We start from the raw sequence: 23,418 nt of genomic DNA, 5'->3' as shown, positions 1-23,418 counted from the left end.
AACCAACATAATTTACATTTCTTGTACATGTTATTATACATATCCATTATTGGCCACCAGGAAGCGTTAGTTTGTGGTGGTCAGTTAAGGACCCAAGCTAACCTAGCAGTCACAATCTTGCATGTTGCTGGTTTCTGAGTCAGAAAGAAAAGAGCTCTGGAGGCGTCTGCACTAATCATTAGAAACTTCAGTCCTAAAGCAACACACAGTATTTTCATTCTCTACTCGTTGGCCAAGAGCTGGTCATGTGCTTCCTCAATAACCACAATCCTGTAACACCAGGAACCAGGAAGTGTAATTCTATAATATGAATAAAACACTGGCCAGCAGCACTAATGACTTCTAACTCTCCTGCTCAAGCTAGTATATAACCTAAAGCAATAAGTTAATGGGTCTTTTTCTCTTCTAGCCCTTCACAATACTGAAGTATTAATGGTATTAATGTCAAGGACTCAAAGAAGGAAAAGAACATCAATTGGGCGAATTAAGTATCACCAAAGTATATACATATCATGATATTATTGTTTTACACATGAATTAAAGTGTTATATAAGCATCCCTTCAATTAAACACCTGCTTCATTATTATCAGGGCGAAAATGTGGGGTGATTTATTGATCGCTTCTCTATTGCCAAATGAAACTTCAGAGTGCCTTAATTATTATTTTATTTGGGAATAATCATGGCCTTACTCTTGCCAGAAGATTGCAGTGACTTTGGGTTATGCTAGTTAAACCTGTGAGACTGTAATTAAGAGACATTTTTAAAGTTGATTCAAAAATAATACTTTCTGTAGAAAGTGGATTTGACAATTTTGGATATTGTTAGATGTGAGAGCTGGGTTTTTGCATACACACAGATATGCAAATTGACATCCTCCTGTACTTGGTGATATTTATCCAAGATTAGGGTGTTCTTTAGGTAAAGAAAACAGCTTAGTAGGGACTTAGCCTATTTTGGAGCTTGGAAGCAAAGCTATTTTGGAAGTCTAGATAGCAAAACATAATGAACTGACATTTTGGGTAACTAAGGGTCGCCAACCTAAACTTTATCAAACATGGTTAAATATCACTTTGGGACTGATACATAACATATCAACCTGAAGCCTGCAATTTTAGGCTTATTTTGCAAGAGATGTAGCTGCCAGATATAATATGGGATGGCCAGTTAAATTTGAATTTCAGATAAACAATGAGTAATTTTGTAGTATAAGTATGTCCCATGTAGATATTGCTTTAAACAGGAATGGGAACATTATTTAAGCAAACATTATTCCTTGTTTATCTGAAATTTACTTTAAACTGGACATCGTGTGTTTTATTTTCTAAATCTGGCTACTGTATTAAGAATGAATGGCATGAGCATTTACCTGCCCTAACCTTCTCCTCCAACGTAGAAGATGTACCCATGTAGCCTGAGAACAATGGTTTTTTTTTTTTCTTATTGTTTGTTTGTTTGATCCTTCTAAGGATAGTTAAAGAAGGCATAGGAAGGGAAGTAGCCAGCTTGTCTAGGTCTAGGTGGCTTATTGCAGTATTTATCTTAGTTCTTTAGTGTTCAAACAGCATGAAACACTCTGGAAAAAGCAGCCCACTCTCTTGGGATCAAAAAGCTTTAAAAATTGAATAGAAGTGCAAAAAGTTTGAAAATCCACCTTCGAAGTTTGCAGACCATTTATCCCACTGGATTCTACTTGCCCTGAGCAGTGGCTATTATCAAGCCAATAGAAAGACTGACTTTGCTGAGGGTGTTTCTGTGTCAAAATGATCAAAAACAACATAACTGATGCCAGACACAGACAGAATAATGGCATTGTGTTGTGAGCATTCATCCTGCTGAAGATAGTCAGAGGATTGATGCCTTGAAAATTATTGCTCGAGGCTGACGCTAATGTCAAATGCAAAGGTGTCTTTACTATTTTAAGTATTAATTTATTATGTAGTTGACTCCAGGCACAGGTAACTGGTGGTCTTTGAGTCATGATAGAACTTTGCTCCCTCAAACAAAAAAGCCTGGTGCTTCGTTTTGTTAATGAAGCTTATTTTTTAATAGCTGAGCCCTTTACAACTTACTACTTAATAAATTGTAGCCACAATTAGGGGCTGTCTTGTAGGAACAAAGATGTTCATCTCTGCTTCTTTAGAATGCTCTTCATCATGCTGAATTACACTGTTGCAATTGCTTGGCTTGGTAATGTTGTTGCCATGTGACAGGGAAATTTCCAGTAGGAAAGGTCATCCCAACCTTAGATTTTCAGGCTTTTCAGCCGTAACTAACATTAAATAAAGGGATACTGTTAAGGTTTAAAACTTTCTTAATCAATCTGCCATTGTGGTGGTGGTACATGGCTGGCTTTCAGTTTGTTTTATTCTAGAAAGCACTGACTGTACTGACGGTATGACCTACCACATTAAAAAGCCACCCTGGGAAATTGTTGCATGCTGTGTTTATGGATCCATAGGAGGGCACCATTCCCTCCCACCTCTTCCCTCTGCCAGTTTCTCTCTCCCTGTTGCCAGCTGCCTTCTCAGCTGTATCAAAACTGACATTTGATTTTGAAACCCAGAGAGCTCATCCTCTGAAAACCCAGATATCTCTCTCAGTGAAAGACAAAAGGATCAGCTCTAAGTAAAAAATAGGCTCATGCTAATAAATTAAGGCTTCTTTTAAAATTTTGTTTATTTTTTTACTGCTTACTTATAGGCTTTGACAGCCATAACCTTTTCTACCTGACGCAGAACATAAAGATAGAATTAGAAAAACAAACAAAGCATAACACCCTATTAAATTTCTAACTATCCCACTGCCACCTTATGTGAAAAAGCAGTATGGGAGCTCAGTGTATTGGTTCTTAATGTGATGAAGAGTCTGGAGGAGTCAGGGTCTTGATGGCAGAGCTATCCCTGGGCCACACACAGGGCAGGTGCCTGGTGAGCTCTGCTGTAGCGGATGTAATCTTTGGTCTCCAGCATTTAGTGACAAGTGAGGGACCCAGGCAGATAGCCTCCCAAGAGGTAAAAACACAACACAGAGATCAGGATGTGCTCAAAGCAGGCATCAGGGTAAGGAGGAAGCAGGGAGCTCACATTGGAAATGACAGGGATCTAATCTCTGGGTAATGGATGTCAAATTCTAATCACAAAATAATGAAAGCCTTTGCTGATGCCATTTTAAAATATTTTTAAACAATAGAAAATGAAGTAGCTGCAACTATACTTCAGCATTATTTTATTTTCCTGTCAAATGAAATTTTATTATTTGGTTCCAATTTATGAAATGACACATCTATAATTTATTACACTGTCTGATTGGAATGCTATAACTCTGAACACATTTTATTTTGTTGTTGTTGACTAGGGTACTTTTGAAGTTGGTTTATTTTGGCTTCCTCTTACTTCTGAGCTAATTACTAAATGTGATTTATCTCAGAGCCTTTTATGTTGTATTCTTTAGAAGGAGCTTTTTTTCCAAACAAGACTGAAGAATGTGTCTTGACACACATACAAATTATCATCTGTCTCCTCATTTCAAAATGGATGATTTTAATATTACCCTTTTTAGCTTTAGTGACTTTGGGACCTATATTCTATTTCAAACATGACCTGGCCTACACATACTGACATGGTCTTTTCTTTCATTTCTCAAACTGTCAGTTTCACTAAGGAGCCCTTCCTGGGCAAAGTCGCCCATCGATCTTGGTTGATTTGCCAAACCAGGTACAGTAACATGGTGTTTTGTCAGTGATGCTGAACTGAGTATGCCAGATGGGGCCTCTGTTTCCCCTCTTGTCAGTTGAGGAAATATGGTCATTGCAGATGTTACTAAGGTAAGAATTCAGATGAGATCATCCTGGATATTGGGTGGGCCCAAAAGCCAATGACCAGTGTTCTTGTAAGAAGAAGAGAGGACCCAGAATGTCATTCTGTTTGTGCCTGGATCCCAATGAGGCCCCTAATGCTACCTGTTTGTGAAATGATGGATAATAGTCGTCGGCAGCCGTCCGTCTCGAGAGACGATGGTGTAGCTTCTCAAGAGTCTATCTGCACCGCCGAGAATGGCTGTGCAGTCCAACTCGGGAGTGACACGGTATATGTCTCCTCCCGTGTTGAATCGACATCTTGCGATGACGCTGGAGTGTCCTCTCCAGTGAAGCTGAAGCTACAGAGCCTGGGCAGGGTGATATGGAGGATCTGCTGTTGCCCATGCAGCAGACCCCCCCTCTCTTCGCAGCTGAAGGATCCAAGGGAAAGACGGAGTCAGTACAGCTTGGCTTCAGGTGCGCCGCAGGAGTTGCCGGTGTTGACTACAACGTCAAACCGCCTTAGGGACTCCGGCTCCGGATTTTCTGTCGGGGTTTACTCCCTTAGCCTTTCCCCTGAAGAGGTATGCCGCAAGGCAGCGAAGGTTTTTTGGAATCAGAGTTTTCCTTCTCTGTTTGATGGATAATAGTACTCCCTATAAAATTGTTCCAAGGATTAATTGAGATATTCTTACAAAGTGCTTACTGTAATACCTGGAATTTACTAAGAGCTTGATAAATATTAGAATGTTGGCTAATTAGTATGGTTATTATATCCTAATATATAAGGTCTGTCCAGAAAAAGTCCAGCCATTGTTAATATAACAAGAATGGTTTGCGAGATGTTGATGTAACCTGGCAACCAAGGAGAGTGGACTGGAATGCATGTGTGTGAACAATGACAACTTCACTGTACTAGTCAGTGGGGGTGGTAGACACTGTTGAGTGAGCACGTGTACTGTGTGGCCATCACATTCAAAATGACTGAGAGAGTAGAGCAACAAATCTGCATCAAATTTTGTGTTCAGCTTGAACATTCCTCCATGGAAATGACTGAGATGAATCAGAAAGCTGCAGCTATGGGCGACTGGTGATTGGCAACCTTATCACAACAATGCACCCACTCCTGCATCACATCTTGTACAGAGATTTTTGTTAAAACATCAAGTCATCTAGGTGACTCAGCCCCCCCTACATCCAAGATTTGGCGTCCTGTGACTTCTGGCTTTTCCTAAAACTAAAGTCACCTTTGAAAGGGAAGAGATTTCAGACAGTCAGTTGATGAGATTTAGGAAAATACAACAGGGCAGCTTATGGCGATTGGGAGAACTGTGTGAGTTCCCAAAATGCCAACTTTGAAGGGGACTGAGGCATCATTGTCCTATGTACAATGTTTCTTGTACCTTGTATCTTCTTCAATAAATGTTTCTATTTTTCATATTACATGGCTGGATACCTTCTGGACAGACCTCATATTGTCATAATGGTGAGTCTGAAAACTTCCTATCCTTCTAGGAAAAGACTGGTTGTTCTGTGGCCATGATATCCAGTCCCCATCAGAACCTGTTTTGTACCTGTTTAAGTTGATCAATAGCAGCAATCACCCATGTTTCTGTAGCTAGTGGATCAGTGACAGCAGCCTCCACAATTGCCAGTACATATGGTTGTAAATCCAGACAGTCAGCAACAGCTTAACTCTAGTGTGCACGCTTCCGCAAGTCAGCCAGCCAGTCAACCACATTCCCACTCCAGCTTCACTTATGCACCCACAGGTCAGCTAATGCCTAAACATGCCAGCTTTTGGAAGTTTCCCAGGCCCTGAACTTGAAGAGTCTCAAATTCTATATAAGATAACCTCTCTCTGCTTTGCTTGGGGAGAAAGTCTGTTACTGTGAATCTCTCTTCCTTGCTTAGAAAGCAATACATTCAGCTTTTTGTTCAGATATTGAGTGGGCACTTTTTTCTTCAACATTGGAAATATGTGTAAAGTGCCGTAGGATCCAAAGATGGGGCTATATGGAAAAGTTCAAATGAGGGGTGATTTTTGGTCCAGGTTGTGCAATGGAAGTTATAATGTAAGTAGAGAAAAATTGTGGGGGAGAGACAGGTCTTCTTAGGGACACACTGTGAGTGCAGACATGAGTGATAATGGCAGTTGAAAGGCTGCCACCTAATGTGTCATCCCTGGATTGCAGGGTGTGCACAGGGTGAGGTGATGGCAACTAGCCTGGGACAGTTTGTCGGGACTGGGTTGTAAGGGCCTTGTATTCCATCCTAGGGAGTTTCCCTGCTCTGGTGCTTCTCGAACATTTTTTGAAGTTTATAGTCTTAACTGCAGAGGCAACTAAACTTTTACCAGAAGAGGGAGTTTCTTTGAGATCTCCCTATAGGGGATATTTGTCATTCCGTCTTGGCTGCCCAGCATTTGAACTCTGTTGTGCTTGGAAAATTTCCCACAGGAGGTAAAACAGCAGAATCTCTTTGTTTCCACTATACAAGCTGAAAATGCCAACTTTTCAGCCTCCCTTTCAGCTAGAACATGGCCACAACCTGGGGTGCGAGTGGATGCAGAAGCAGAGGAGACCTGGCTGTGTGCACTGGTCGTGGACGGCAGAATTTATAGCTTCCCATCAATTCTAAGATTCACATATTCCCAACATTTAAATCAGGGTACTTCTTACAATCAGTGTTGTGATAGAGTTTGATAAGCAGCGTTATCTTTTTTTTTTTTCTTAAAAAGTAAAATAATAAGATACAGAATATTCAGTGATGGCAGAAGTATCCATATTGGACCAGTTCAGTTCTGAGCATAAATTTGGCCTCTTAGCCCATATCTGGTTCTCCAGAGCTCTGGGTTATTTTGTAAGCTTCCCAATAAGTTCATTCTTTGTTTAAGTTAGAGGTTATTTTTAATTGTTTGAAGCTTGAAGCTTAGACTCTGACTGGTATATGCACATCATCTTTAAAAAAAGTTTAGACTACTGTAGTTTATTATATATTTGTTTGAATAGAAAATGTTTCTCCCCCTAAATCTTTTTTTTTTTTTTAATTCTCACTGAAGGATATTTTTTATTGATTTAGAAGAAGAGAGAGAAAGGAAAAATGAGAGAGAGAGAGAGAAAGAGAGAGAGAGAGAGAAACATTAATGTAAGAGAAAAACATCCATCAGTTGCCTCTCATACACTCCCCGATTGGGGATGGAACCCCAAACTTTTTGGTATACGAGATGATGCTCCAACTAACTGAGCCACCCAAACAGGGCCCGCCTAAATCTTTACTTAAATTTAATGTCCCCCCGAATTATGTAATGTTAATAATTCATCAATCAACACATTTTTATTGAAATCCTCTGTGTGTTTTTATGGAAAATGAGTCCAGTGAAAGCCTGGCCCTCATGAAACTTTCACTCCAATGTGAATCTGTGGGCTTGCATGTCCCTGGTACAGCACCTAATGCCTGCCATTCCTCTCCCTGGGGACCTGACCACAGTTTAAGAAGCACAGTGCAGGCTATGGAGAGCTGGTAGATACCTTAACTAAGTGATGTGACCCGATTTGGAGAATCACTTCTTACAGGCTTTCTTCAGTTATTCTCATCATTATTAACTTTGTAGAATTCTGTCTCTCATCAGGTTTCCTGTATCTTGAAGTTCTATGGAAACTAGTTTGGAGCAGGGAGCTATGGCTTTCGGGTTTGAGATGCCAGATATCTGTTGAGCTACAAATGCTTTTGAGTTCCTATATGATTGGTGGTAAGCTCTTTCTTCATTCCAGATAATTGCTGGGTTTCCAAATTATAAACATCCTCAGTATGAGTGGTACTACAATCAGTATTTGGGGCTAATAGGTCCTTGTTAGACTTCTACCATGTCGACATAAAAACTTTTTTGTGGATTACCTTTACTTAGAATATTCAATTCTGTTCACATGTGTCATTTGATCTTATTGTGAAGAAGGAAACATCCTTTATAAATAGAGACCCCTTTGAAGCAAAAACTTTACATATTTTACTTGTGGCTGAAGAGTCTGATTAAAGACTTAGAATTAAACAGTCCTAACTGCTGTTAATTGGGAAATTAGACATAGAGGTTGTGGAGCCTTTGATAAGACAAAGTGTGGCCTCTGGAGGAGGTCCCCGTTTGGGCTGACACTGTAGATGGGGATGTGTGAAGAGGGAGCTACTATTTTGTACCTTGTGAAATCCTCCAAAGTCTAGTATGTGGGGTATTATCAAGAGCACCCAACATCAAAGACTTGGCTTTAACTACTATTGGAATAGATGAGAAGCTATAAAGCAAGAGAATGTGAGGCATTCACAAGATACCACCATTTTTTTTTATGTCTATTCTCTTTAAATATCTTAGAATAATTTTTTTTTGACCAGGATTTACTTTCTTACTTCTGTTAATTTATTTTTAATTTGAGATAGTATAATCATAGTATCTTATTTTCACCTCAATTTATTCAAATTCCAGTTATAAAATACTTTTAAAAATAATTTTCTGTGAAATTAAAATTTATCTAGGTGTTACTGGTTTCCCTTCCTCCTTACACTGCCTTCTATAACCTCTCTTAAAAGGAACAAACACACAGATGCAGAACCATATTCTTTGAAGATGGGGAAGACATGATGCTTCTACAAAGTCTTTAAAAGGAAAATATTAGAATGACATAATTTTCCCGTATGCTAACTGTCACATGTGGTGAGAATACTTAGACTTTCTTCAAAGCCCTCAATGACTGGTTTAGTAGAATGAATGGCACATGTCCCTTGTTACTACTACAGGAACATGTTTACAGCCCAGTGTTGAAAGCTATGAAGCACCCTTGTCTAATGCTGCATTTTATTTAGCTCTTGGATGGAGTTCAGTGTTCCACAGGAAGACCTAACGCTTTCATTTGTTCAGAATTTCTAAGAAAGGGTCTGGGTTGAGTTTTACAAAATTGTTAGACATAACATAATGTAGAGAGGAGAAATATTTAAAGCTCCAATTCTTTCCAATTACTTAGATGTCCTCATTTGAGAAACATACTTGGTAAGTTATGCTGATGGATGGGAAAGCTGTTTGAAAAGTTTACATATTGCAAATGCAAGCTGCTGTTAGTATTTGACAGTTTCTTATTAAGTCAGTAAAACAGCTGTTTGGGGCCCTTCCTCGGGCCAAACTTGCTTAGCCTCATTCCTGTTATAGAAGTGAACATGCAAGCAATGAGAAACTGGCATTTTAGTTCAAATATTTTGTGGCTCCTACTTTCCAGAAGTTCAAGCTGGAATTTTCTTTAAATTAGTCCCAATCTTAAATTTTTATGCTGTGGAGGCGTGTGTGTGTGTGTGTGTGTGTAGTTAGCTTTCCCGAATCCACAGAAGACTGCTCCTCAGCATCAGTGGGCAAGTTATGACTGACTGACTGAATCAACAGATATTTTGTACAGTGCTGAAGCACTTTGAGAGAGGTTTTAAAAATGCAAGACAAAGACATCCTCCTTTGGAGTGCTTACCTTTTAACCTGGGGGACTTAAGCCAACCACACGAATTCTGTGAATACTGCACAGGGATTCTGTGAATAGTGCACAGGACTGACCACACAGAATGAGAGGAGAGTTCAGAAAAGAGAGGACTTTTTTGTTTGTTTGTTTGTTTTGTGGTCTCCAGTCATCAGAGGAGATGAGATTTTAGGGGGACCACCTAGGATCCATGGGGTTTGGTACATATGGTATGAACCACACGTCTGAATTCCTCCAAAGTTAATATGTTGAAACCCTAATCCCCAATGTGACGGTATTCAGAGATGAGGCATTTTGGAGATGGGTCAGTGCCCTTGGAAGAAGAGCCAAGAGAGAGGCTCCTTCCTCTCTCTCTGTCCGCAGGCAAGAAGGCATACAACTGCAAGCTGGGGTGAGGGCCCTCACTGGGAACTGAATTGGTTGGTCCCTTGATCTTGGACTCCCAGCAACCAGAACTGAGAGAGCAGTGGGTGTGAATTGAGTGGAGGTCAGGGTGCAAAGGGATATCCTCAGAAGATATTTTGCATCCTGTGGTGCTCTTAGTCTTATCGATTCGCTCATCCATTAGTACAGAAGATAGGAAATGGGGAGGAATCAGTGCTGACTTAGTAAAAACCTTGAAATTTCTTCTCCTCCTTCATTTTTTGTTTTCATGAGTGATAACTGCTTTTGCTTGTCACTATAGTCCTACAGCTAGAACTACTATTTATTCAGTAAATATTTGAATAAGTTACCACCAGAGAGCCACAGTTTGTTAATAACCAGGAGTGGAAGGCTCCCTTTGCCTCCTGCTCATTGAGTGTTGGGCTTTCTCTGAGTCTGAAGATCTCTAATTTCCCTTGTGCCTCACATTAGTAGAGAAGCTCGAGGAGCTGGGGTAACCGTTGTAATGGTAATTTTGGATTTTTCTCATGACTTTCTTGGGAATAAAAAAATAATTTGATTCTTGCAAACTAAATAAAATAAACAAGGGAGCTTGTGAAATGAAACATTGAGGGATATTTGAAAGTAAAGAATAACAGACAATTTAATAATTTCAGAAAATAACATGGTAGAGATTCCATAGCAACAGGCTCTTCACTTTCTCAGTGAAATGGGTAATAAAAGGTGGCTTTTCCTAGGAAGGTAATGCTCTATAGCATCAATAAATGGTATTTCAAAGGGCTTCAATTTCAACTCAAAGGGAGATGAGTTAAAGTATACATAAATATTTAATTTATATTAAAATCACAGAAATTAGCACTTTTGATTCTTTTTAAAGTCAAAATAAGACACTAACTTCAGTCATAGGCTTGACAGGCATTTGGCTGAGAAGGGAGTATAGACTTGATGAAGATGCCTTTTGGCGTTTCCTTCTTGCCTCTGCTCTGTGGATATGATCAAGTACTAGTAGGAAGGCTTAAGCTTGTGTTGCCATATTTATAGGTGTGGACTCTGCTCCAATTGTCCCATTTGGTCATGATTTTTGATTTCTTGCTGAAAAGTATATATCATTTTGTCTTTTTCAGTATTTTTATTTTTTAATTGAATTAATTGGGGTAACATTGGTTAATAAACTTACACAGGTTTCAGGTGTACAATTCTATAACACACCATCTGTATATTGTATTATGTGTTCCCCACCCCAAGTCAAGTCTCCTTCCGTCAGCATTTATTCCCCCTTTACCCTCCCTCACCTTCCCCCATCCCCTTCCCCTCTGGCTATTACCATACTGTTGTCCATCTATGAGGGTTCTTCTTTTTTTTTTCCTTAATCCCTTTACCTTTTTATATACATAAAATTGCATATCTTTACTAAAATTTAACGTAAGCAAACTGTGAGAAACAGTAGCATCTGTTTTAAAGAACACCATTTATAACATCTTCTGACAGAAATCGTATAGTTGAGTGCATTTATACAATATTTAATGTTTCTTTTATTGTTTTACCCTAAGTTAAAATCCTTTAACATTCTCAAGTAAGACACAAGAAGGGTCAGACAGTAAGCTTCCTCTTTGCATTTTCTTCCGATCTCTTTCTTGGTCTTCTTTGCAATCTCTTTCTATCTGCCTTTCTCTTAAATATTTTTAAAATTAAGTATTCTTGTTTTAAATTATGCAAACAATACATACTCATTAAACAATTCAAGCAATAGTTTATAAATTAGCATGTTGTACAAAAAATAAGTACACAATTACACACACGCACATACACATATTTGGTCTTCACTTGCCCCTTTCTGCATGGGTTCTTACTATATATACTATGTTGCAGCTTGGTTTTTAAGTTAACAATATATCATCAGCCCATAAATATTGGCGTTTCTCAGGGTTCTCTTCCAGGTTTTCTCTCCTCTCTGCTCTCTCTGAAGAGTGTTACACCACCTGTAGTTTTAGTCACCCTCATGCTCATTCCCAAACGTTCCCAGCCATGGTCTGGCCCTGGGGCTCCAGCTCATCTGTTTATCATTGCCTACTGGGATGCCTCAGGGGCACTAATGCCCACCTCTCCCCAAATACTCTTTTTCTTCTTTGTCTCCATCTCAGGGGGCAGCAATGTTATTCATCCCATTTTCCCAGCTACAGAGTTGGCATCATCTTTGGTTCTTCTCGTTCTCAAACCCATCAGGTTTTCTCCATTGTAACACCTCTGTAATGCCAGTCGCCTCTTGCTTGGGGTGCTCTAATTCTCTAACTGCTCTCCCTCCTTTCACTTCCCTGCCTCACCTTCTAATCTGTTTGCCTCACAGGCCCATGATGATCTTTCTCCTGTGCAAACCTACATATGTCTTACTTATAATACTCAGTGACTTGCCATTGCCTTCAGAGTGAAGCTCAAAATATTTTAAAACTCGCAGGGTTCATATGATCTGGCCTCTGTCTCTGCCTGGCCTGACTGTTTGGCCACTATACCCAGCTATGGTTGGCTCTCTGACCCCAAACACAGTCAGCCTCTCTGAGTTCCTTGATTATGACTTGCTCGCACTTACACACATTTGCCTTGGTACAGCCTGTCTCCCCATCTCTCTTTTTTATCCTTTACGCCACTTCAGGGATGCTTCCCCTAGGAACTGAGTTTGGCATCATTCCTATATGTTCCCAGAGCGTCTCACACTTACCTTTCTCCTGTCATAGCATTACTCATATTATACTGTAACTGCCTGTGTTTGGTTTCTGTCACCCCATCCTCCCACTGGCACCACCATCATTGTCACTACTAGAGTGTGAGCTTCCTGAGGGAAGGCACTAGAAAGAGCATAGAATGTAGCACTTGATAGAAATCACACATTTGAATGATGAATGAATAATCAGAAACCCAAAATGCTGATGGCTTAATCCAGAATCCCCAGAGTTATAATGGGATCAAGCTGGTTCAAAGATCAGGGTAAACACTTTTCAGGACCTGGGCATGGCAGTATAGCAAAGTGATCTTAACCAGAATTTGTTTGCCTTCTGCTTTCCTCTGAGTTTTGTCCTATTTGGGGTCTTCTGTAGACTCAGCAACATGTTACAATTCAATTTGAGTGAGTAGGAGAATTGTAGGCTTGCACAAGTCCTGAGTCCTCAGTGGGGCAGAAACAGAAATGTGAGAATTCTTGGAGTGAGTGACTTAGATTTTGTATAGTCATAACACCCAGGATGGCTAATCTTGCCTCTCTCATAGCTGGTTAATCCTTCTACTCCCCACCTTGCCTCCAACCCCCAGTTAGTATAGGTTCATTAAAGGAAGACCTTCTTTTTTTTATGAGTCTCCCTTACTTTGGAGCCTCTGTGTCCTTTACCCACATGCTATAGAAGAGAAAAAACAAACAAAAGTTGAGAACGCATATGTCTTGTGACTCAGTTTTATGAAAAATTTGCTTATAGATTTTAGGGAAAGGGAGGGAGAGAGAGAAATGTTGATTTGTTGTTCCACTTATTTGTGCATTCACTTGATTCTTGTATGTGCCCTGACTGGGGATTGAACCTATGGCTTCGGCATGTTGGGACAGTGCTCTAACCAACTGAGCTACCCAGCCAGGGCTCTTCAGCTATTACACTTTGTTAAATGTGACTTTGTTTATGTTGATTTACATAGGCTACTTCTCAGCTCTATTGTGATAAAGTTAATTTGCATATCAGGACCCAGAAAATGGAGGCCACCCCAGTGGCACAGCCTGCATCACCAATCTAAACCCAAGTCAGCCTGCACTTACTGGAAACACCTGTCAAGGAAATTTAGCATACACCAATCACAGTCTTCCGACTCGGCTTCAGCTGGTTTACCGTACCCTAGAGAACAGGACCCACTGACCTTATAAGGAAGTCCCCAGCCACCCAGCCAATCATGCCTGGTTCCCATGTTACCACTTCTAAATAAAACCTGCTCTTGCCCACTATCTCTCGGGAAGTGCTCCACTGCTTGTGTGGCCCTATACTTCCCCAATCCATGGATTGTTTTCCCTTGTAAAAGAACATCAAACTTGTTACTAAATTGTTTCAGTTTTGTCATTTGACCATTTGGCAATGAGATAGTATCCAGAGACAGCTGCTAAAGATTCCGGGGACGGCTCCTAGATGCAGGTGAAGGTGCCCTTGGAGCCTTTTGGTTCGCTGCCTCTTTGGCCGCCTCTGGGATCTCTGGTAAGCTTCTCTTGGATGGAGCTCAACTTGCTCTTTGTCTTAGCTCTTCGAGTTTGTTTATTCTAAACCTTCTGGGTGGAAAATTGGGGTATGAGAGACTCCAGGTTCACAGGGTGGAAATTGAAGTGTAAGCAATTCCAGAAATCCCAAAATCCCTCGGGAAGAGCACTCCATTGTACTTCCTCCGATCCATGGATTGTATCCCCTTGAATAGAGGGCATCAAACTCATTGCTAAATTTTTGTTTGTCATTTGACAATAGTAAACTTGGGATATTGAAACAGTGCAAAGAACTCTTGAATTTGGATTTTAAGATTTGGAGTTAGGATCTGGGTTCTCTAGCTTACTTGTGATACAGTGTGGTCCTATTTTATGAATTTTGAATTAAATATTGACTATAAAGTATTAAGTTTCTCAATGTAAGCCAGTTGAAATAATTCAGTCCCCCCATAAGATTTGCATAATTTCTAAGCTCTTCAGGTTTGTTGAGTAATAAGCTGTTTATTTTATTGAAATATTTCCACTTCGGCTAGTGAACAGAAATACACAATATCTTCTGTCATGGATATGGTTTTAAAATACATAAGTCTCAGTCAGATTTTGCAGGGTTTTCAAGAAGGCATCTCTCGCATCAAAGACAATCTTTTTGGCTTAGGTAAGTAATCTGTCTTATCTTCACTTGTTGATTATCACTGGGGAAAATTGGTAAAGAGTAAAATCTACCTCGTAGTTTTAGATAAGGAAATAACAGGTTAAAAGTGCCTAGTTTATTACCTGATATTAGTCAGGCAATCAGTGAATATTACTTGATGTGGAAAGTGGATAAGATAAACAACACAATTTGAATGCCTATTTTTCTACTAGAAATGCTTACAACTGTAAGCAATAAACTGGGGGATATCTCTGTATTACAGATAAGGAAGTAGGATCAGAGGAGATACTACTCTGTGGATATGTGTGGATTTTGAACCAAGGCCAGTCTTCTTCCATGATTTATTTTATTTCTGTGTTGAAATAGTGACTTAGGGTAAACAGACAGCATTTAAAAAATAGGTCTGAAGAAACAGTTATCTTGGTTTCCTTTTCTTAAAGGGCCAGAACATTTTAAATACAGGCATAAGTCATTATATTGTGCTTAGCGTTATTACAGATGTTGCACTTTTTTTGCAAATCAAAGGCAGGACCTTCCACTAGCAAAAAAGGTTATGAACTGCTTTAATGCAGTGGTCTGTAACTGAACCCACAATATTTCAAGGTATGCCTGTAATAAATCAGACACACAATTTAAAAAGGAACTTTAACTCAGCTTTTCCAGGGTCTCCTTTCATACAATTGTTAAATGAATGTGATAATCCAATAGTTCTTTTAATCAGAGGTAAAGGCCTTCAAGATTCCTAAATTCAAAAGGACTTTAAGTCACTTTTACAAACAATTGCAGATTTAAGGTAAAAGGAACACTAGGGTGATGTAGGAATGAATAGATTTATAACACTTGCCTTTGTTTGAAGAGCTGAATTTATGTGCTTTTCTAAATTATGGAGACATCAGATGCATTAATCATGTAGTAATTATAGCTCTTGGGGAGAAGTATGCTTTATAAGTGCCAGGTATTGTTATTAGCAATGGAGTGATTAGTTATAAAACCATTTAATTAAAGAATTTAAGTCAGCAGTTGAAGAAAAGATTTTATCAGTTTTGGAATAAAATGAACACACATAAAGCCTTAAGGTAAGAAGATGAAAAAAGTCAATGTTTTGGTTGACCACATTTTGGAAGAAAGATTTAAAGGATGCATTTGTCCTTGAGGCCCAAGGGTAGCATTCTGATTTGGGCAAACTGGAGAAGATGGTCAAGAACTGGGATTAAGATAGAAAATAATTTTCTTTTTCTGGGTCTTGGATTTGTGTAAATTGGGAAACTTACAAGGGCCTGAAGGCAGGCCATGCATTTGGATCAAAACAAGATTCTTTCAAGTTCTACAAGAGGCAGCTGAACTCACTAAAGTCCTAATAAGGACAACATATATTTCACCATTTCTGCTTAGGGGCAGCTAATTTTTTCTTAACTCAGCTGGGGGTTTTTAGTCTTTCAACATAATAGACAGCTTCTCTCTTTTCAACATGTATACTATCCTAGCCTCTGCTTATGAATCAAACAATAACCTAATAACATTTGTTTTGTGGACAGCTTTCTTATGAAATATATCTAAGAGCTTAGTCAATTTGATTGCTTCTGTATATAGCAGAAAACCAACAAATAACTGGGGCTAGGCTTGGGACACAAGGGAACTAAGTCAAAGGATAAAGGAGGATGGCTGGGAGCAAGGGAAGATATAGGATGACTCATCTGACAGGTGTCATCCAGGCTATGCCTGGCCAGGTGGCAGGAGAGGGTCTTGGCTTCTCCTTTCCTAGTTCCCCTTGATCAGCTTGGATCTGTCCATATGTTAAATGCATTAACACGGAAGTAAGCAAGTTAGTCTTTCCTTTTACACTGTGGTCTCTGTCAAACAGTATGTTTTAAAAGTTCTTTGAGGGCAAGGATATCTTATTCACTATATAAAACCCCTTAACTATCAACATCCTTGGTATGTTATAGGCGATATTTTTAAAGTAAATTATATATTAATTATTTCAAGATAAACACTCTGCTTTAATGTTCTAGAATTTTTGATGAGCTACGTGTTACAGCAAATTCTGAACAAAGATGTAATGAAGCTTAAATGGGAAAAGGTAATCAAATATTTTCTTTATATCTTGTCCAGATTTAGTCACGTTGGGGTGGAAGGTAGGGAGAATATGTTAACTCTCACTCATCTGCAAGTACGTTGTGTACCACGAGGATATTTACCTGGTCACTGGCCACATGGTGGAGTCCAAAATTGGAACAGAGATGTGAGCGCACCAAGAGGGAGAGTCCTGCTTCCTCATGTGTCTGGCTAAATCTCTGTTATAGAAAAATATAGATATGATTATTATGTGCTCATTTAGTATTTTTTCCTTCATAGCCTTATAAATAAATGATAACTGGCAACACAATACCCTAGAAAGCTACTCTTCTATTCAGTAACTATGGTATTCCCTTACTGTTTGTCTTCCTTCTTTGAGGGAAAGCATAAAATTATTTTTAAAAACTGAGGCAAATAAATATGGTGGTTCACACCCCTATTTTCTATGAAGTTATTGAGTCTTCCAGATTAGACTCTTGAAGTTGCTTTTTCTTATGTGTCTCCTTGATAAGGCTTCTTTTGTGTCCTTCACAGTACCATGCTCTATGGGGCCTGCTATGTAGTTTCTTGATGTGAACACACACACATCTTTTCACATTTTCACTTTTCCCATAGCTGATTATACCTTAAAATTGATGGATGCATTTAATGTGGCATTAGTTTTTCCTAAAAAAGCCATTATTTAATCAAAGTGATGGTGGTTTTCATAATTGATGGTATCTTAGAATACATGAAAGGTTAGTTAGTTATCTATAGTCATGTAACAAATATCCCTAAAACTTAAAATAATAGTAATCATTTATTACCTGTCATGGTTTCTGTGATCAGGATTCACTTAGAGCTCAACACAGAGGTCTTGTCTTGGCTCCATGCCTTCTGGGGCCTCAGCTGGAAGATTTATAGCCTCCAAGTTAGAATCATCTGTAAGCCCATTGATTCCCATGTGAGCTTTACTGGGGCTATTAGTTGACATAGAACTATTCCATGAAGAGGTAAGGAGAGGTAGGTACTAAACTTAAGATACTTACGTTTTATGAACAAAAGAACTTTCAAACTCATAGGAGCATTGGAAGGGAGAACCCATTTGGCATTTTCTGAGAGAGACTTAACTTACGTTCTGATATCGGGAGTCTAGGGGCAATTCGGAGACCAGCATTTTGTAGTTTGACCTAACATCTTGTCATTGGAAATGGCAACATTACAATGAAGCCTATATTTGACACTATGGTCTATTCTATTGGTTAGTATTCAGGATGACCTTGTACCAAACTCCTTACTTCTTCTTTCACAACTCTCCATACCATCTCTAAGTTTAAATTCTAGGTGGACAGAAAAAGCATAGTTGACAGTGCCATCTTTTTCCTTCACTTGAATCAGTGACTTGATTGTCAGCTGTCTGCAAACACTCCTTCATCGGTGCTAGAGGAATGTTCTTTTTGCTATGCTTTGAGATCTCTGACTTGAGCAGATTAAGGCAGCACTTCCTCCAGGGCCCCTCTTATTTATGTCTAAAATAAACAGAAGTCCAGGAGTTTGTGGCTTCTGACACTTTTCAACTTCTTGTGGGTTCAAAGGATTAGATAAAATACTGTCCTTAAAAACTGAAAAAAACAAACAAACAATCAAAACACTCTTTCCTAAAAGGCTAGAGTTTTAATAAAATGGTAACTTCTTATTAAAACATTTTAGATATTAAATGGGCCATTTCTTTAGGCCTACATGTATTAAGGCTTCTAAATACAATGTTTAAAATAATACCATTATTTGTATAGAAACCTGAAATAAACATTCCACCACAAAAATGGGTTTGCTTTTGCTGAACTCATCCTTAACACTAGTTTCAGAATATTGAGCTTCAAAGGGATTTTTATAAAAGGAATAATATCATCAATAGCTCCCATCTACTGTAGACCTCCAGTTGGCAGGCAATGAAAGGGGTTCTAATAAGGTCTTGCTCAACAACCTGTGAGGTTGGCATACTATCCCCATTTTACAGACAAGGAAACAAGTCTCATTAGCAGGAAGCAAGCAGAGTTTATCTCACTTGAAAATTGTTGTTTGGAGCTGACTGGTATTTGGATAGCTGTAGAATTTTTTACAGCAGCTATCAAGTCCAGGGAATTAGTGTCTACTAATAGAACCCTTTCATGTGAAATGTCTTCTTGCCTGAAACCAGGACATGGCTCAAAGACTATAGAGGTTCAAATGCTGAACATATATAGATCTTTCCTTTTTGGTGTGTGTATCCTTGTATTGAAGCTACACTCATTTTAGCTTGGGTGTGTTTGTGATATTTTCTAGAGAGTTTAGCATTATGCAGTTTTTGTAAATTAGTAGATCATAGCATGGGATGACAATGTAGCAATTTCTTTGGATGCAATGAAGCTAATGGTAGTTGTGTGTGTGTGTGTGTGTGTGTGAGAGAGAGAGAGAGACAGAGAGACAGAGAGAGAGACAGAGAGAGAGACAGAGAGAGACAGAGAGAGAGAGAGAGAAAGCTGGCACAAGGGGAAGGGAGAAGGGGGAGTGGGGGAGAAAGAGGAGGAGAGAGATATCAAACAAGCTTGGGATTTGGGATTTGTACAAATGATTTCAGGTTAATTTGAATCTTTCTTATTACAGGAATAAGGTATGTTTATTGTAAAAAATGTAGGTGAATCCCACCCCCCATTAAAAAAATGCCATCTTAGAGTTATTCACTGTTAAGATTTTGGTTCATGTTATCCCAAGTTCTGTGTGTGTGTGAGAACATTCATATATACATTTGTTTTTGCAAAAATGATCCTATACCAAAAATATCCTAGAAATTATATTTTTAGACCTAGTCATTAAATATGCTTTTATAATATCATTTTTGATGTAGTAATTTTTTTATGTATGGCTATATCATATCTTTTGAACATTAGGCTTTTTTATTATTTATTTTTCTTTGTTCTGTTATCTTGCAGCAACTGACTGATAGAAAAAAAGCTTTGTAAATTTCAGGTCACTGATTGTCCCCATCCCCCCACTGCAGTTGGGTAGAGTGTGCTGTGTGTTGCTGCTCCGTTGCCCTGAGACCTACCCCCGTGAGGAATGCTGTGAAACTGCTGGCTGCTGACAGCTCGTCTGCTTTTGCTGTTTCTTCTTACAGGAGACAGAGCATGTGACACCCAGCCAGTCGGAGCGTCGGGGGAGAGCAGGAACGCCAGTTCATGAGAGTCCACAAAACCACACGTTCAGGGGCCAAGAAACAGTGAGGCTTCAATCAAGGTGGGCCCTTTAGTGTGCCTGGGGTTCATTCCCCTGTGCCTGTCACCCCCACGCAAGAATCTAGGCTTTCTGACTTTCGTTGGCATTCCTTGTAGTCTGAGAAGCTGCTTAAAGGGTCCTAGAAGTATCATTGAGTCTGAGTTTAAGAGAAATGCAAATAACCTACTTTCTCATCTTCAGTTTGAAGAGTACCAGCCTTAAGTCTCAGAGGGAAGTAGAAATAATCCTGTCCTTGGAGAGAAATGTTGACTAGGTTTTCTTCTGCAATAAGGATACTGATAACAGTGTAGACATCAAGCCAGTTGCTTTTCACATATAATTTTATTCATCCTTCACCACATCCTCATAGCCGCATTTTATGGAGGCTGGTAAACATTAAGGCATTTGCCTGCTGTTGCACAAGTGAAAAAAGCTGAGCCACAATATGAACCTACAAATGTCTGACTGTGGCGTAGCAGGTGTAACTTCTGTGCTGATCCAAGTGGTGTCCTTAGGCCCTGAAGTAGCTCCAGGCTGGAGCAGCTGTGAGTTGAGGGCAAGGACATGGGTAAAGAGCTGTCTGCATTGAGGTTGGCATGGCGTTCTGATGGGAGCCTGGCATTGCAGCTGTCTATGGAAAGTCTCTTCTGTAAATAAACAGAAGGAAGAATTCAGCCACTAGTTCTGTCAGCTGTCGCTGTAGGATCTGGTGTACAGTGTAATTGTAGCCCTGACTTAGTGGAAGGGGAGGTCTTGCTTCTGAGCATGACCTTTAGAAACTTTTTTCTAAGGTTGCAGAGTCTAAATGAATCAACAACTACAGAGGAGATTGTGCTATATAATTGTGCTTTAAAACATCCAACATGCTAAATTTAGAATCCTAGAATTCCAAAGGGTTAGAGGGGACACCAAAGTAAGATAATTCCCTATCCAATTGGATTTATGGGTACCATTTATCACCCTCTTCACAAGTTGCTTTCTCTTGTCTGTTTATTCTTACTTGACCTCAGATCAGGTGAGATTCAACTTTGTTATTTCTCTGGTGATCAGGATATTCTCCTTATTTGGGTCTTTATTGCAATACAGTGTTCCCTCACTTATTCCAGGTATTATGTTCTAGACCCCCCTGCGATAGATGAAAATCCGCAAAGTAGGAACCTGACATTTATTTTAGTATTTATATATATTTTAAGGCTTTATAAACCCTTCCCACACACTTATAAACTGTTCCCACTCCCTTATTAACCTTTTCCACACTTTTATAAGCACTACTTATGTTCTTAAACATATTCTACACTCTTAAACCTACGTAACTTTAACAACATACATATACGGTACCGCAAAATCCTGTGATATAGCAAAAAATCCGCGATAAATAGTTAAATATAATATTTTTTTAAATCCTGCAATACAATGAAGCCACAATAAGTAAACTGTGCTATAGAGAGGGACTACTATAAAGCTATTTTAGGCTGGCTAAAACCAATTTATGCAGTGACCCTACCCCTCAGCCAGACTGGTGACTGTCTCTCTCAGCTTGAATAAGGCCAACTATATTCCCATGCACATTTCAAAGAAAAGTAAAAAACAAAACAAACAAAAATAAAAACAAAAAACAAAGACAAAACTAAATCTTTTTTTTTAATCCTCACTCGAGGATCTGTTTATTGATTTTAGAGAGAGAGGAAGGGAGAGAGAGAGAAACATTGATGTGAGAAACATCGATTGGTGGCCTCCCATATGCACCCTGACTGGGGATCAAACCCACAACATAGGTATGAGACCTGACCAAGGATTGAACTCACAACCTTTTGGTGCATGGGACAATGCTGCAGCCAATTAAGTCATTTGACCAGGGCTCACTCATTCTTACTTATGTATGGAATGCATGCTTGTTACAGAACCCCTGGGCTGCTCCAGTTGAAAACAAACCCGCGGGCTCTTTACTCAGGGGCCCGATTGCCCGCAGCCAAAATTATAACTCTCAATACCAGAGTTTAGTGAAAAGAAAAAGAATAGTTTATTTAACAGTTATATAGATTTAGTTATTTGCGGATTTCTGTTGTTAAGTCTTATGTTCTTTAAAACACCCATAAACACATATCCTTGCCTCCCCCCTACCAAACCAGGCTAGTTTTAGAAAAGTCAGAGAAACCCTTTCCCTACTTTCCAAACACAGTTCAGCTTTACCAGTAGCTGCCAATCATTCAATCCTGACTGGGGAGACCTCGTCTGTGTTATGGGGTCCACCAGCTTTTAATCCAGAACCTCATGGATTCTCAGCCTCCTTGTAAACTGTATAGTTAGTCCTTTTGAAATCCGCACAGTCAGCCTCAGCCTTAGTCCAATTCGCACAGTCAGTCCTAACCTTAGTGAAATCCTCACAGTCAGCCTTAACCTTAGTTAAATCCGCACAGTCCGTCCGCCTAAAATGTCTGCCGCTTATTTTTAAATCCCTGACTACATCCTCTGATGTAGTGGGTGCGGTAACCAGTTCTGACCATTCACAGAACCTTACGCAGGTTCTGTGTGCTTTCTCCATACCATCCCCTGGTTCAAGACTCCTCCCATCTACCTGAGGCTTTGGATGCATTAAAGCCATTTTGCATAAAAAAGACACTAGCCACCGGCCTCAGGCATGTGGAGGCATTTTGAAAAGCTGCTTCCTTCTCCCCATCCCCCAGCTGCAAATTCTGGGGTTTTTTGGAACACCCCTGTTTCTGTAACATGCTGGGTCTTTGGGGTGGAGATTCACAGAGGCTGATGGGGGAAAATGATATTAGCAATTAACTTCTCAGAGGTGCTTGATTTTTGGTAAATTTAAAACTACATTATCATTAATGGTGGTAAAGGTAAATAGGGATATCACTACTATCAGAAGGCAAGTTAGAAATTTAATAGGATTATGTGGTGGGTATCATTCACATAGAACTAGTGAGACTAAGAGGATTGAATTAAAACCCCTCCCTGATGAGGTAATGCATAGGGAAGCAACTCTTACCTTTGGTGGGAGGAGTTACAGTTTTATTCAAACTCCCAAAGGTGTGTGACACCTTTTTTCAGAAAAAAGAGATGCTCATACACACAATAGTTTGTATAACATTTAGGAGGTTGCTAGATGCCCTCTCCATGTCCAGAAAAATAACCAAATACAAGGTTATGGGGCCACCTTCCTCATTATGTCAGGCTTGTCTTCCCAAAAGATTGACGCTTCTTGTAAAAATGGACCTAGTCTCTCTTCCTCTATACCTAAGTAAACTCCACAGGACCCCAAATACCTTGTTGTTCTTGTCTGTGCCCCCTCCCCCCTCAGCCTCCATGCTGTACTTTCACAGGGTCTAGCAGCATTCCAGAAATTCCATGCACCAAGCTTGGCAATAACAGGATCTGGTGTCACACTGCAGATCAGGAGCCATGTTAGGCCAGTTATGTTTGTAACTCTTAGATTTAGTATTTGGACTAGTCTGGTAACCTTTAAACTGTAGTTATTTGTCACAACCATGGTGGCGTCACCCAAGGACATTCTAATGGTACTTAAAAAAAAATCTCAAAATATT

At 39.5% G+C, this 23,418-nt stretch overlaps 1 protein-coding gene across 5 annotated transcripts in view; it reads left to right on the top strand.

Moving 5' to 3' along the window:
* Positions 1-23,418, top strand: part of FAM13C (family with sequence similarity 13 member C) — a 128,241-nt gene that overhangs the window by 25,117 nt on the left and 79,706 nt on the right. For 3 of the 5 annotated variants that reach the window (XM_090278059.1, XM_090278056.1, XM_090278055.1), the window contains one exon: positions 19,764-19,882. In XM_090278059.1, coding sequence (XP_090134185.1) covers positions 19,764-19,882 — 119 coding nt within the window. Of the gene's footprint in view, positions 1-13,678; positions 14,558-16,566; positions 16,635-19,763; positions 19,883-23,418 lie in introns of those variants that run through there. The other 2 variants (XM_090278058.1, XM_090278057.1) reach the window with 1 other exon arrangement.

The sequence above is a fragment of the Furipterus horrens genome, unplaced genomic scaffold (genome assembly GCF_987537825.1).
Source record: "Furipterus horrens unplaced genomic scaffold, mFurHor1.1.pri manual_scaffold_5, whole genome shotgun sequence".
In the NCBI taxonomy this organism is placed as follows: Eukaryota; Metazoa; Chordata; class Mammalia; order Chiroptera; family Furipteridae; genus Furipterus; species Furipterus horrens.
This window is presented reverse-complemented; position numbering and strand designations above follow the sequence as displayed.